We start from the raw sequence: 15,935 nt of genomic DNA on the forward strand, positions 1-15,935 counted from the left end.
AATCTTACTATCTGCAACATTCCTAGCCACAGCAGCAAAGGAAAAGAGAGAATGAAGGGAAGCACACACTGGCCCCTAATGCTTCCACACATGACCAATTCATGCTAAACTGACCTAAGGAAATCACATGGCCACATCTAAGTTAAGAAGTCAAGATGGTGACATCAGGAAGATGGCAGAACAGAAAACCCTAGACTCTCCTCCCCATGGAGATACCAATTCAACAACAATACAAGGACCAATTCTCTTTGTGAGAAATGCAGAGACCAGGTGAGAGGTTCCTGCAGAATGGGTTGAAGATGAACCAGCAACACAGAAGCCAGAAGGTAAATTTGTGATGCCCTCTAGCAATAATTCTTCCTCCTATCTCAGCACCACTAATCACGAGGAAAATGTCAGCTCCCAGCTTGCCCCTGGGAAGTGAAGAAAAGGACTAAAACATGTGTCCAAAGCTCAGACTTTTTGGGGGGCTACTGTGGGACTGGTTTCTGTCTGGATTGAATCTCAACACTGAGAGGAAAGGGCCTAAGGTTGGGAGCTGCTGAGAACAAAGGTGATAATATGAGCTAGTATACACTCAACGAGTATACATTCAATATGAGCTAGTATACAAGCAGGCAACCCCCCCCCCAATCCCAGCTTCTTCCTGGGGAGGAAAAGAATTGGAACATTCACCCACATTTCAGCTTTTCAGGGGGATGCCTGAGGCCCTAGCTTCTGTATTGCCTGTCTTGATGTACTAATGGGACCCAGAATATTCTAGTTGTTTAGGGACCACTAAGAACAAAGATGACAGTTTAGACTAGTATGCACTCAAAAGTCAAAGCTCCTCTCCCCAGCTCAGAACAATGCGTTTGAGAAAACAGTTTCAAGATTCTCCCTGGGGAAGGAAGGAGAAGACTCAAATATATGTCCAATGTTCAGACTTTTCAAAGAACTATGCCAAGGGACTGTTATCTGTCTTGTATCTCTCAGAGCACTGACCAGCCTCCACATACACTACAAGCCTGGGGACTTGTGAAAACAAAACCAACAAACAAACAAGAGTTGGGTGGTAGGCTGCTGCTCCACAGGGTCTGCAGAATAGCAGAGAGATACCAGAGGGAGCAAGAGATCATGAACTCCTGCAAAAAAGAGAACCCCTTCTAATTAAGAATTTACATACACAAGTCCAGGGAAGACACACCAACACAATAGGTGTGACAGGTTTCCAGAACCTGTAGCCTGGCTGAATGGAGAAGGTTTTCCTCTGTATGAATCCAGTCTGTAGAGAGGTGGTAGATTTTTCACATGTGCAGACATTAACACATAGTGTCAAGGAGCAAGAAGAAAGAAACATGGCCCAATAAAAGGCTCCAGAAACTTATCTTAAAGAAATGTATGTATATGAATTACCTGACAAAGATTTCAAAATGCCCATCATAGAAACTCTTAACTACCTCAGTAAAATGTTGCAAGAACAAAATGAGTATTTCAACAAAGAGATAGAAAATACTTTAAAAAACACCACACAAATTTTGGAGCTAAAAAATACAATAACTGAAATTTAAAATTCAGTAGAGGGGTTCAATACGAGATTTGATAAAACAGAAGAAAGAGTCAGCAAACTTGAAGACAGGTCATTTGAAATTATCCTATCATAGAAAGAAAAAAGATAAAAATGAAAAAGTAAAGAACTGAAAGGACAAATGGTACATTATAAAACAAACCAGTATACACATTACAGAGTCTCAGAAGAAGACAGAAAGGGAAAGAAAGTTTATTTGAAAATAATCACTTAAAACTCCCCAAATCTGGGAGATAAAATTGATACCCCGTTTGAAGAAACCTAAAGGTCTCCAAAAAGGAAACCTAAAGAATTTCACACCAAGGTACATTATAATCGAAGCATCAGAAGTCTAAAACAAAGAGAGAATTTTGAAATCAGTAAGAGAAAAGTGACTTCTCACATACAAGAAACCCCTACAATACTACCAACAGATTACTCAGCAGAAACCCTGAAGACAACAAAGGAGTGGGATGATATATTAAAAGTGCTGAAAGAAAAAAAAATCCTGCCAACTAATAATACTCTATCCAGCAAAACAATTCTTAAAAAACAAAGCCAAAATAAAGACTTTCCCAGATAAACAAAAGCTTGAGAGCTTATCACCACTAGACCTGCCCTATAAGGAATACCAGAGAGAGTCGTTCAAACTGAAATTAATGGAATCTAAACAGAAACACAAAAGTATACAAAACACAGACTATAAAAACATGTTAATAAATACAAAATATAAAAAAGATATAATTTGTGACAACAAGAACATTAAAAGGAGAGTAAAACAGTAGAGTTATTGTGTGAAATTGAAATCAAATTGTTGTCAATATAAAATAGACTGTTATAACTATAGAATGCTTTATGTAAGCCCTATAGTAACCACAAAGAAAATATCTATAAAAGATATGTAGGAAAAAATAAGAAAGTAATGAAAATGAAAATTTTTAAAAATCAATAGAACAAAAAGGAAAGAGCAAGAGAGGAAAACAGAGACAGAAAGCTAAAAAGAGACCCAAAAAATTAACAAAATGATCAGAGTAAATCTTTCCCTATCAATAATGACTTTAAAAATACACTCCCCAGTCAAAAGATACCTATTTTTGACACACACACACACACACACACACACACAGAAAGATACCAATTTTTAAAAATTGAATCAATTTTTTAAAGACCCATCTATATGCCATCTATAAGAAAATAACTTTATGTTTAAAGACATAAACAGGCTGAAAGTGAAGTAATGAAAAAGATATTCCATAAAAATGCTAACTAAGTGAGAGAAAGAGTGACAAAACTTGTATCAGACAAAACAGACTTTAAAACAAAAACTATCAAAAGATACAAAGAAGGACATCATATAATAGTAAAAGGGCCAATTCATCAAGAAGATATGACACTTATAAATATATGTGCACCCAATATCAGAACCTCCAAACATATGAAGCAAACATTGACAGCTGAAATCCACAACAGTGGATTTCAATACCCATTTTCAATAATGGATAGAACATCCAAACAAAATATCAATAAGAAAACAGAGGAGTGATATCATCAAAATGGCAAAATAAGACTTTTCTACCCTCTTTTCCCCAAAGGACACTAAGTTTTACAATTACCCACAGATGAAAGTGTCTTTGTGGAAGTCTGGGAGTATAGCAGAGAAGTTCCGGCACAGTGTTGGAGCAACTACAACAACAAAAATCCAAGATTTGATGCAATAAAGAGGATAAGAAGACTAGTTTCTCTTTAACCACATCACTCCAAGGAAGCAAAGCTCAGTTCCAAGAGAGACTTTCTTGGCCTATGATTTCTCCCATGGGAGAAAGTGAGAGCATGTGAGTGAGTGACTGGCTTTCCCAGCTATTCAGGATGCTGCCAAAGAGCCCGACTTCTTTCTTATCCTATCCAGAAAGGTGAGGTTTACTGAAAAACTAGAAGGTAGGGAGGTGCTTGGAGAACAGCATCCAGGACTCTTGGAGGCATCAGAGGGATGTTAATCCTACTAACCACTTTGTGGAATCATCAGGAAGCCCATCCACAAGCCACCGGGAAAGCCTCACCTGTGGATACCCTCAAGTTGCCGTGGGCACCATCAACACTAAGTGTACCTCACACACACACACACATACACACACGCCCCACATGGCTGGATCACTTTGTGTACACTCAGTGGGAGCAAGATTGAGCCTTTGTAGATAGTGAGCATGTTCAGAAAGCTTCCTCAATTCTGCCATATTGGGAGGAAGCACATAAAATTTTATCATTCAGCGCCACTCTGGGGAAAGTAAACAAATGGGAGGGTGTCAGCACATAGCCTGGCTTTGTAGGACTGAGAGAAGGCATATAATCTTAAGAATTCCTCCTCCCTAAAAACGTGACAAGAAGTGTGGAGCAGGCACATCCCTAGAAAAAGCCTGAGAAACCCCCAGAATACCAAGCAGATTGGACATATGAAGGTATGTCTCTCATTAAGCCAATAAGTAAAGACTGAAGGAGGGGCCTGCTTATTCAAATGCAAAGCCAGGAAAGCAAGATGCCAAGGTATATGAAAAATCAAGGAAACATGACGCCATCAAAGAAACAAATAATTCTCTAGTAACCAACCCCAAAGAAATGAATATCTACACTTAGCCTGAAAGATAATTCAAAAAAAATGTTTAAGGAATCTCAGTGAGCCACAAGAAAACACAGACAATCCAATAAAATCAGGAAAATAACACATGAACATAATAAGAAGTTTAACAGAGTGACAGAAAACATAGTAGAGAATCAAACAGAAATTCTGGAGCTGAAGAATACAATTAATGAAATGAAAGATATAATAAAGAGCATCAACATCAGAATGGATCAAGCTAAAGAAAAATATCTGTGAAGTAGAAGATGGATTGTTTTAAATTATCCAGTAAAAGGAAAACAACAACAACAAAAGAATAAGAAAGACTGAAGAAAGCCTACCTGAACTATGGTATACCATTAAAAGAATCTATGCATTATTGGAATTTCAGGAGAAGAGTGGGAGAAAGGGTAGAAAGCTTATTTTAAAGTAATGGTTGAGAACGTCCCATCTGGAGAGAGATTTGGACATCCAGGTTCATGAGCTAATAAGTCACCCCAAAATTTCAACCCCAAATGATCATTTCTAAGACATTATCTAAATAATGTCTAAAATCAAAGACAAATAGAGAATTTTAAAGCCAGCAATAGAAAAAAAAATTCCTCATATACAAGGGAGTCCTCATAAGACTATCTGTGGATTTCACAGCAGAAGCCTTGTGGGCCAGAAGATAGTGGGATAATATATTCAGAGTTCTGAAAGAAAAAAAAAAAACTTGCAACCAAGAATATTTTAACTGGTAAAGATATCTGTCAAAACTGAAGGATAAACTGTCACAGACAAACAAACGCTGAGGAAGTCAATCATCACTAGACTTGCATTACATTAGAAATGCTAAAAAAAAGTTATTCAACGTGAAATGAAAGAATGCTAATTAGTAACACATGAACATATAATAACACTAATAAAGATAGATATATAGGCAAACTCAGAAAACTCTAATACTGTAATATGGTGGTGTGTTAATCACTCAGCTCTAGTATGAAAGTTACAGGACAAAATTATTAAAAATAAGTATAGTTATAATAATTTGATAATGGATACATAATACAAAAAGAGGTAAACTGTTACATCAAAAACATAAAATATTGGGGGGTAGTAGAAGGGTAGCATTTCTATATGTAATCAAAGCTAAGACATTATCAGCTTAAAAAGATTGTTATATCTGCAATATGTTTTATGTAAGCCTCATGAAAATGACAAGCAAAATCCTACAGTTGATACATAAAAAATAAAGAAAAGGGAATCAAAGTGTACCACTACAGACAATCATTAATTCACAAAGGGAGGCAGCAAGAGAGGAAGAAAAGAACATGGGAAATACAAAATAACCAGAAAACAATAAGACACATTAGCAAGTCCTTGCCTCTCAATAAATATTTTAAATGTAAATGGAATAAATTCACTAATCAAAATGTTCAAAGTGGCTGAGTGGATAAATAAAAAAATAAGATTCAACTACATGCTGCCTCCATGAGACTCACTTCATCTTTAAGGACACATAGGCTCAAAGTGAAAAGATGAAGAAGACATTCTATGCAACATGGACACCAAAAGAGCAGGTATAGCTATACTCATATCAGACAAAATAGACTTTAACTCAAAAACTGTAACAAGAGACAAAGAAGGTAATTATATGATGATAAAGGGGTCAATTCATCAAGAAAATAAAACAATAAATATAAATGCTCCCAACATCAGAGCACCTAAACATGTTAAGCAATACTAACAGATCTGAAGGGAAAAAAGAGAAAATAGTTCTGTTGAAGAAGGGCACTTCAACACATCACTTTCAACAATGGATAGATCATCTAGACAGAAAATCAATAAGGAAACACTGAATTTGAACTATACGTTAGACCAACGAGCTCTAAAAGACATATACAAAACATTCCACCAATAGCAGCAGCAGAATATACATGCTTTTCAAGAACACACAGAACATTCTCCAGAGTAGATCATATGATAGGTAACAAAACAAATCTTAGCAAATTTAAGAACACTGAAATCATACCAAGTATGTTTTCTGAACCCAATGGTTGCAGAAAAGAAATCAATAACAGGAGAAAAACTGGAAAATTCACAGGTAAGAGCAAATCAAACAATACACTCTCAAATAACCAGTGAGTCAAAGAACAAATGGAGATAAAATAAAAATTATCTTGAAAAAAAAGAAAATAAAAACAACATGCCAAAATTTATGGGATGCATCAAAAGCAGTTCTAAGAAGAAAGTTTAAAGTAATAAACATCTATATTTAGAAAAAAGATCTCAAACAACCTAACTTTACAACTAAGTACTAGAAAAAGAAGAAAAAAATCCAAGCCCAAAGTTATCAGAAGAAAGGAAATAAATATCAAAGCAGAAAGAGACTAGAAGAATAATACAAAAATCAATAAAGTAACAGCTGTTTTTTTTTAAAGTTAAACAAAATTGAGAAACCTTTCAACTGAGAAATAATAAAACAAAGACTCAAGCAAATAAAAAATCAAAGAGGAGAAATTATAATGGACACCACAGAAATAAAAAAGATAAGAATACTATAAAAACTGTACATCACCATTGGATAATGAAGAAGAAACTGATAAATTACAAGAAACATACAGTCTATCAACACTGAATCATGGAGAAACAGAAAATCTGAACAAACCAATTAATACTAAGGAGACTGAATCAGTAATAAAAACCTCCCATCAAAGAAAAACCCAGGGTTAGATGGTTTACTGGTGAATTCTATGAAACATTTAGAGAAGAATTAATACCAACCCTTCAAAAAGTTTTCCAAAAACTGAAGATGAGAAAACACTCCCTAATTCATTTTATGAGGTCAGCATTACCCTGATACCAAAGCCAGATAAGAATACTACAAGAAAAGTTCTCAACAAATTGAGCATAGAAGAAACATCCCTCAACATAATAAAAGCTATATGACAAGCCCATATTAACATCATAGAAACCAAACTCACAGAAACCAAGAGTAAAATGGTGGTTACCATGGGCTTGTAAGTGGGGGAAATGGGAAGATATTGGCCAAAGGGTACACATTTCCAGGTATAAGATAAATAAGTTCTGAGGAGCTAATGTATAGCCTGGTGACTATAGTTAATGACAGTGTATTACATACTTGAAAGTTATTAAAAGAGTAGATCTTAAATGTTCTTACCACAAAAAATATTTCAGATGATTGATGTGTTAACTAACCTTATTGTGGCAATTATTTTGCAATATATGTGTGTATGATTACCATGTTTTATTCCTTAAACTTACAAAATGTTACATGTCAATTATATCTCAATAAAGCTGCGGGGTGTAAGAGGGTGAAAATAAAGGAAACAGAAGTCTTATATGTTAATCATACCTGAATAACAAATAAATAAATTAAAGAAAATCGGTCAAGAAAATAAACAATAGAAAGCCAGTCTGTAAAGAGGAGGAGAGGAAATAGTTTTTTCAAATATGTGGATAGCAACACAGGTGTCGAGGAACAACAAGAAACAGGGAAATATGACCCCAAAAAAGGAACAAAAAAAGTCTCTGGAAAACAACTCTATAAAGTTGTTGAGGATTTCAACACCGCTATTAGTCCAACAAACGTACATACATTTCACCCAGCAGCAGAATACACATTATTCTTAAGTACACACAGAACCATCTCTAGGATAGATTACATGTTAGGTCAAAAACAAGTCTTAACAAATCTAAGAAGACTGAAATCTTCAAGTATATTTTCCTACCACAGTGGAATGACACCACAAATTAATAGCAAAGGGAGGTCCCTGGTGGTCCAGTGATTAAGATTCAGTGCTCCCAATGCAGGGGGCCTGGGTTCAATCCCTGGTCAGGGAACTGGATCTCACAGGCTGCAACTAAGAGCCCGCATGCCATGACGAAAATCCCACATGCCGCAACGAACATCCTGTGTACCGCAACTAAAAGATCCTGCATGCCGCAACTAAAAAGATCCCACATGCCACAACGAAGATCTCACACACAGCAACAAAGATCTTGCATGCCACAACTAAGACACAGGGCAGCCAAATAAATAAATAAATATTAAAAAGACAGAAATTAATAGCAAAAAAATTGGAGAATTCACAAAGATGTGGAATCTAAATACACACTTTTAAACAACCAGTGAATCAAAAACAAGCCAAAAGGGAAAGTAGAACAAACCCACACATATATGGTCAATTAATTTATGACAAAGGAACCAAGAATATACAATGGGAAAAGGACAGTCTCTTCAATAAATGATGCTGGGAAAACTGGAAAGCCATGTGCAAAAGAATGAAATTGACTACCATCTTACACCATACACAATTAACTCAAAACTTGATGTAAGACCTAAAATGATAAAACTCCTAGAAGAAAACATAGGCAGTAAGCTCCTTGACATTGGTCTTGGAAATGATTTTTGCGGTTTGACAATAATATCAAAGGCAAAAAAAGCAAATATAAACAAGTAGGACTACATCAAACTGGAATGCTCTGGCAAAGCAAAAATCCAACAACAAAACAAAAGGGCAACCTATCAAATGAGAGAAAATATTTGCAAATCATGTATCTGATAAGGGGTTAATATGTAATATATGTGAAAAACTCATACAACTCAATAGCAAAACAACAAAAACTAATCTGATTAAAAAATGGGCAGAGGATCTGAATAGATATTTTTCCTAAAAAGATATACAGATGGCCAAAAGGTACATGAAAAGAGTCTCAACATCACTAATCATTAGAGAAATGCAAATCAAAACCACAACATAATGTACAGCATGATGACTATAATTAAAATACTGTATTCAATATCTGAAAGTTTGCTAAGAGAGTAGATTTTTAAAGTCCTCACCACAAGAAAAAATGTTTTGTAACTATGCATGGTGATGGATGTTAACTAGACATATTGTGGTTACCATTTCACAATATACACAAATATCAAATCATTATGTTGTTAAAGACCTAAATGTAAGACTGGATACTATTTATAAAACTAGAGGAAAATATGGGCAGAACACTCTCTGACATAAATTGCATCAATATTTTTCTGGATCTGTCTTCTACAGTAATGGAAATAAAAGCAAAAATAAACAAATGGGACCTAATTAAATTTGAAAGTCTCTGCATAGTAAAGGAAACCATAAACCAAATGAATACACAACCTACAGGATGGGAGAAAATATTTGCAAACGATGCAAGCAACACAGGATTAATTTCCAAAATATATAAACAGCTCATATAGCTTAATATCAAAAAACCAAACAAGCTAATCAAAAAAGGGCAGAAGACCTAAATAGACATTTCTTCAAAGAAGTTATACAGATGGCCACCACACACAGAAAAAGATATTCAACACTGTTAATTACTAGAGAAATGCAAATCAAAACTACAATGAGGTATCACATCACATCAGTCAAAGTGGCCATCATCAAAAAGTCTACAAATAATAAATGCTGGAGAGGGTGTGGAGAAAAGGGAACCCTCCTACACTGTTGGTGGGAATGTAAACTGGTAAAGCCACTATGGAGAACAGTCTGGAGGACCCTTCAAAAACTAAAAATAGAGTTACCATATGATCTAGCAATCACACTCCTGGGCATATATCTGGAAAGGACAAAAACTCTAATTCAAAAAGATACATGGACCCCAATGTTCACACCAGCACTATTTACAACAGCCAAGACATGGAAGCAACCTAAATGTCCATCGACAGAATGGATAAAGAGGTGGTGTGTATATATGTATGCGTGTGCACACACACACACACACACACACACACACAATGGAATATTAGTCATAAAAAAAGAATGAAATAATGCCATTTGTAGCAACATGGATGGACCTACAGATTATCATACTAAGTGAAGTAAGTCAGACAGAGAAAGACAAATATCATATGATCTTACTTATTTGTGTAATCTTTTAAAATGATACAAATGAACTTATTTACAAAACAGAAACAGACTCACAGACATGGAAAACAAACTTATGGTTAACAAAGAGAAAAGGTAGGGAGAGATAAATTTGGAATTTGGGATTAGTAGATACACATTACTATATATAAAATAGATAAAAAAGGGCTAACTGGGCTTCCTTGGTGGCACAGTGGTTGACAGTCTGCCTGCCGATGCAGGGGACATGGGTTCATGCCCCGGTCCGGGAAGATCCCACATGCCACGGAGCGGCTGGGCCCGTAAGCCATGGCTGCTGAGCCTGCGCATCCGGAGCCTGTGCTCCGCAACGTGAGAGGCCACAACAGTGAGAGGCCCGTGTACTGCCAAAAACAAGGGCTAACTGTATAGCACAAGGAACTATGTTCAATATCTTATAATAACCTATAATGGAAAAGAATCTGAAAAAGGATATATGTGTGGGGCTTCCCTGGTGGCGCAGTGGTTGAGAATCCGCCTGCCAATGCGGGGACATGGGTTCGAGCCCTGGTCTGGGAAGATGCCACATGCTGCGAAGCAACTAAGCCCATGTGCCACAACTACTGAACTGTGCTCTAGAGCCTGTGAGCCACAACTACTGAGCTCGCGTGCTACAACTACTGAAGCCCACACGTCAAGAGCCTGTGCTCCACAACAAGAGAAGCCACCATGATGAGAAACCTGCACACTGCAATGAGAAGCCCGTGCACCACAATGAAGAGCAGCCCCCACTCACCGCAACTAGAGAAAGCCTGTGCACAGCAATGAAGACCCAACACAGTCAAAAATAAATAAATAAAATAGATTAAAAAAGAAAAGAATATATGTGTGTATGTGTGTATACACATATACACACATACATATATATATATCTGAATCACTTTGCTGTACACCAGAAACTAACATAACATTGTAAATCAACGATAATTCAATAAAAAAATTTAAATTAAAAAATCATTATGTTGTATATTTGAAATTAATGTTATATATTAACCAATTATATTTCAATAAAAAGCCATAAAAAAGAATAAAGTACCTATGAATAAATTTAACCAAGGAGGTCAAATATCTGCACACTGAAAACTATAAGACACTTATCTCAGATAACCAATCATCACAGGTGAAAGTGTAGAGGCACTCTCAGTTCAAAGCACAAAAGAAGAGTGATACTCCTGCACTCTACATCACAACCATTTAATTTGATTTTGGAAGTTCCGGCCAATGCAATAAGACATGGGTTGGTTATAAAAGCTATACATGTTGGAAAAGAAGAATAAACTTACATTTAAAAATATATATTATACATCAAACACCCAAAAAACTTAGCTAAAATATTACTTATTTATAACACAAATCATATGTTTTCCTGCTTATACCCTGATGAATTTTTGGTATAATATTATGTTAAGAATTCATAATGCCATATACTATTATTTGGTTGAGACAAAGCTATCACTTCCCTTTACAAAAATTTTAGTTAAGACAGACTGAGTAATATGTTAACTCACCAAATTAACTTTTACGTATTGGTCAATATATTTGTATATTATCTCATGACTGTCTAAGAAGTTATTTCTACATTTAGTAATGTTCTCACTTCATTTACTTATAATACGGGAACACACAATCATTAACATTTTTATCTTACAAAACAGAAAATCTTTTTACCTTGAAATTCTCTTGCTTCTTCGTAAGTTTGCTTTTTAATCTTACTTCGTAAATTCTCTTCTAAAATATCAGCCTTAATTACAAAAGTTAAAATAAGTAATTAAAAATTATACATCTTAGAACTCTAATTACCTTCTTTTATATCTACAATGTCATTACAGCAACATTTTACTTTTCATTATTTCCTGAATGTATCAAATTTAAAACTGAGAACAATTAATGGATCTGAGAGACATTTGGGAACACTTAATGGTGTGGAGGGACCCACCAAGCAATATTGTGATTCTTCCTCATAAATAATTCCAAATACCTCATGTTAATAATTTTTTATTATGATTCTAGTTTAGATTTATATTTTCACCTGATTCAATCTCTAGAGAAACTCAAATGGCTTTAAAAATTATTTTTATAAGGCCACTTTAATAACTTACATGATAAAAAAATTGTGAATATATGTTAAATATGTACAGCAATTTGATCATTTCCCTTTTTCCCCAAATTTTAAAATAAGAATTTTCTAGGGCTTCCCTGATGGCGCAGTGGTTGAGAGTCCGCCTGCCGATGCAGGGGACACGGGTTCGTGCCCCGGTCCAGGAAGATCCCACATGCCGCGGAGCGGCTGGGCCCGTGGGCCATGGCTGCTGAGCCTGTGCGTCCGGAGCCTGTGCTCCGCAACGGGAGAGGCCACAACAGTGAGAGGCCCGCGTACCTCAAAAAAAAAAAAAAAAAAAATCCTAAATATAAAACAGATTGTATCAAAAGACAAACTTTTTATTCCACTTAAATAAGAAAATATTGATGTTTTTAATTAACATTTATTCAAAATATTGAAGGAGTACAGCAATTAAAATAAGTAGCTTTCAAGTTATTGTACTGTATCTTACCTTTGAGATGTCAGTAGCCAGAGTCTTCATTTTAACAAAAGGGGGTGAAACGAATGATGCTGTCGCTGTTTCATTCCCTTGAAGCAATGTTCCAACAGACTGTGAATCTTGAACTTCTTTGCTCAATAATATTCTTGTAAGTGATTTATCATGGGTCTTTGATGAAAGTAGATGGGACAGATCTTCATCAGTTAAAATTTCATTTGAAGTGTTTAAAAAAGGTGATCCATCTTGAGACTTGAGGATCTGTGAAAGATCTGAAATAGCAGGGCTAGCTCTTTCCTTCTCTGAGCTTTAGAATTACGAAACATCTGCTATTAGATTATATGAACAACATTTATTTGTAACTAAAGAATCATTTTCATAATCTATAAGAATAGTAAATAAGCAATTATAATTATTCAGTAATAGTAATACAAATGTGAAATTGATGCTAGATAACAGGCTAAGGATAATATATCTCCTGGGTTTTAAAAGGCACACAGAGGCTCAGCTTGGCCAAGATGGCAGAGTAGGAACACCCTGAGCTCACCTCCTCTAATGGGCACACTAAAATGACAACTATTTACAGAGCAACCATTGATGAGAAAAACTGGATGATTAGCAGAAAAGATCTTCTACTAAAGATACAAAGAAGGAACCACAACAAGACAGGTCAGAGGGGTGGAATCACAGTACAGTCAAGATCCATAGCCCCAAGTGAGTAACCCACAATGGGAGGATAATTACAATGGCAGAGGTTATCCCTGAGAAACAGGAGGTCCAAGCCCCACACTGGGCTTCCCAGCCCAGGAGTCCTACACCAAGAAGACAAGCCCCCAGAATATCTGGCTTTGATGGTCAACGGGGCTTACTTTTGGGAAAGTCACAAGGCTATGGGAAATAGAGACTCTACTCTTAAAGGGCACAAACACCATCTCACGTGGTCCAGGAGTCATGGTAGAAGCAATAATTTGAAAGGAGCCTGAGTCAGACCCACCTGCTGATCTTGGAGAGCCTACCAGAAAGTCAGGAGGCAACTGGAGCTCACCATGGGGGACACATCAAATGGTGTCAGCCATTTTGGGGAGCTCTTTCTACCACATGGACACTGGTAGAACAAATGTCACTTTGGAATACTCCCTCTAGCTTATTAGCACTGGGACCCAGCCCTGGCCACCAGACTGTCAGAACCGGAACCAAGGTTCTCAGGCCAAGTAACTAGCCAGGCAGGGACATACCCACTAGCTGCCTTAAGATGCCCTGAGCCCACAGCCACCCTAGGACATAGCCCTATCCACCAGCAGGCAGACACCAGCCCTGGGACCCCCTGGGCCCTAGCCCCACCCACTAGCAGACGAACACCAGGTATTAGCCACCTCAGGCCCATCAGCCAGCTGCCCAGACACTGGCCCCACCCACCACCAGACTGAAACAAGCTTCAGGACACCCCAGACCTTACAGCTAGCTATGTCATGAACCAGCCCTGCCCATCAGCAGTCTGACACCACTTCCGGTACCCCTAGGTCCAACAGCCAGAGACACCAGGACCTACCAGTGGCCTACCAGTGGGTCAGAACTAGGCCCAGGATGTGGATTCACATACTGGTGGGTGGGCACCAGCCCTGGGACCCCTTGAGCCCTGACCCACACCACCAGTGGGCAAATGCCAGTCCAGGATCATCACAACCCTGCAGCCTACCTTATCAGGATTCAGCTGCCCACCAGGAGGCCAGCACCTGTGCTGCAACCCCTGGGTCCTGGACCTACTCACCAGCAGGCCAACATCAGTACTGGGACACCATGGGCTCCGTAGCCAGTGGCTCTGGGATCTAGCCCAACCTACCAGTGAGTAAACACCAGCTTTGGGACTCCCAGGGACCTACAGCCAGAGACCCAGGACTTACCCAGGATTCAGCTCTGCCCACCAGTGAGCCAGCACTAGCCCTAGGACACCTTGGGCCCCAGCCCTGCCTATCAGCACACTGACACCAGCTCCAGGACCCCAAGACCTGGTGCCATCCACCAACAGGCCAACACCAGTTATGAGACACTTTGGACCCCTCAGCCAGCCCTGTCAGGAACCAGCCCCACATGGCAGCAGGCTGACACTAGATCTGGGAATACCAGCCCAGCAAACACCCAACCCAGAACACAGCTCTGCCCACCAGTGGGCCAGGACTAGCCCTAAAAGCCCCCAGGGTTCCACAGCCAGCTACCTCATGACACAGCCCTGTCAACCAATGGCTGAGAGCCTCCACACATGGCAAGGCCTGGCAACCAACCAGACCAGGGCCCAGCCACACCTAGGAGACTACTCATGGTAGTCAGCCTGCCCACATAGGGGTCACTCCTAGAATAGACAGCTCTGGTGACCAGAGGGGAGTGTGCTGCTGGGACGCATAGGATGTCTCCTACAAAAGGCTCCTTCTCCAAGATACACAGAAAGAAAAACAGAAAACTAGGCAACATGAGGCAACAGAGGATCATGTTCCAAACGAAGGAACAAGATAAAGTCCCAGAGGAAGAACTAAGTTAAATGGAAATAGGCAATCTACCCAACAAAAAGTTCAAGGTAATAATCATGAAAATAATCAAACAACTTGGGAGAAGAATGAACACAGTGAGAAGCTTAACAATGTTAGAAGATAAAAAGAAGAACCAAATAGAGCTGAAAAATACAATACCTAAAATGAAAAATACACTACAAGGAATCAATAGGAGATTAAATGATACAGAGAAATGGAACAGTGAGCTGGAAAAGGAATAATGAAAAGAAAAAAGAATAAAAAAGAAATCAAGACAGTTTAAAAGACCTCTGAGACAACATCAAGTCTATTAACATTGGCATTAGAGGCATTCCTGAAGGAGAAGGGAGAAAAAGGGGCAAAGGACATAATTGAAGGCATAATAGCTGAAAACTTCCCTAGCCTGGGAAGGGAAATGCACATCAAGGTCCAGGAAGCACAGAGAGTCCCAAACACAATCATCCCAAAGAGGACGATACCAAGACACACTGTAATTAAAATGAGAAAATATAAGATGAAGAGAGAATATTAAAAGCAAGGGAGAAGCAACAAGTCAGGTACAAGGCAATTCCTGTAAGTCTATCAGCTAACTTTTCAGCAGAAACTCTATAGGCCAGATGGGAGTGGCATGGTATATTTTAAATGATGAAAGGGAAAACCTACAACAAGAAATGCTCTACCCCACAAGGCTTTCTTTCAGATTTGATGGAGAGAGCAAAAGTTTTACAACCAAGTAAAAGCAAGGAGTTCAGCATCACCGAACTAGCATTATGAGAAATGTTAAGGGAACTT

General features: G+C 37.9%; 1 protein-coding gene across 27 annotated transcripts in view; it reads right to left on the minus strand.

Moving 5' to 3' along the window:
* CCDC7 (coiled-coil domain containing 7) overlaps positions 1–15,935 on the minus strand; it is a 331,505-nt gene that overhangs the window by 204,638 nt on the left and 110,932 nt on the right. For 26 of the 27 annotated variants that reach the window (XM_067702677.1, XM_067702668.1, XM_067702526.1 and 23 more), the window contains 2 exons: positions 12,637–12,882; positions 11,753–11,825 (listed from right to left, as the gene is read on the minus strand). In XM_067702677.1, coding sequence (XP_067558778.1) covers positions 11,753–11,825; positions 12,637–12,882 — 319 coding nt within the window. The remainder of the gene's footprint in view (positions 1–11,752; positions 11,826–12,636; positions 12,883–15,935) is intronic. The other variant, XM_067702581.1, reaches the window with a different exon arrangement.

Source organism: Pseudorca crassidens, chromosome 1, assembly GCF_039906515.1.
Source record: "Pseudorca crassidens isolate mPseCra1 chromosome 1, mPseCra1.hap1, whole genome shotgun sequence".
Classification (NCBI taxonomy): domain Eukaryota; kingdom Metazoa; phylum Chordata; class Mammalia; order Artiodactyla; family Delphinidae; genus Pseudorca; species Pseudorca crassidens.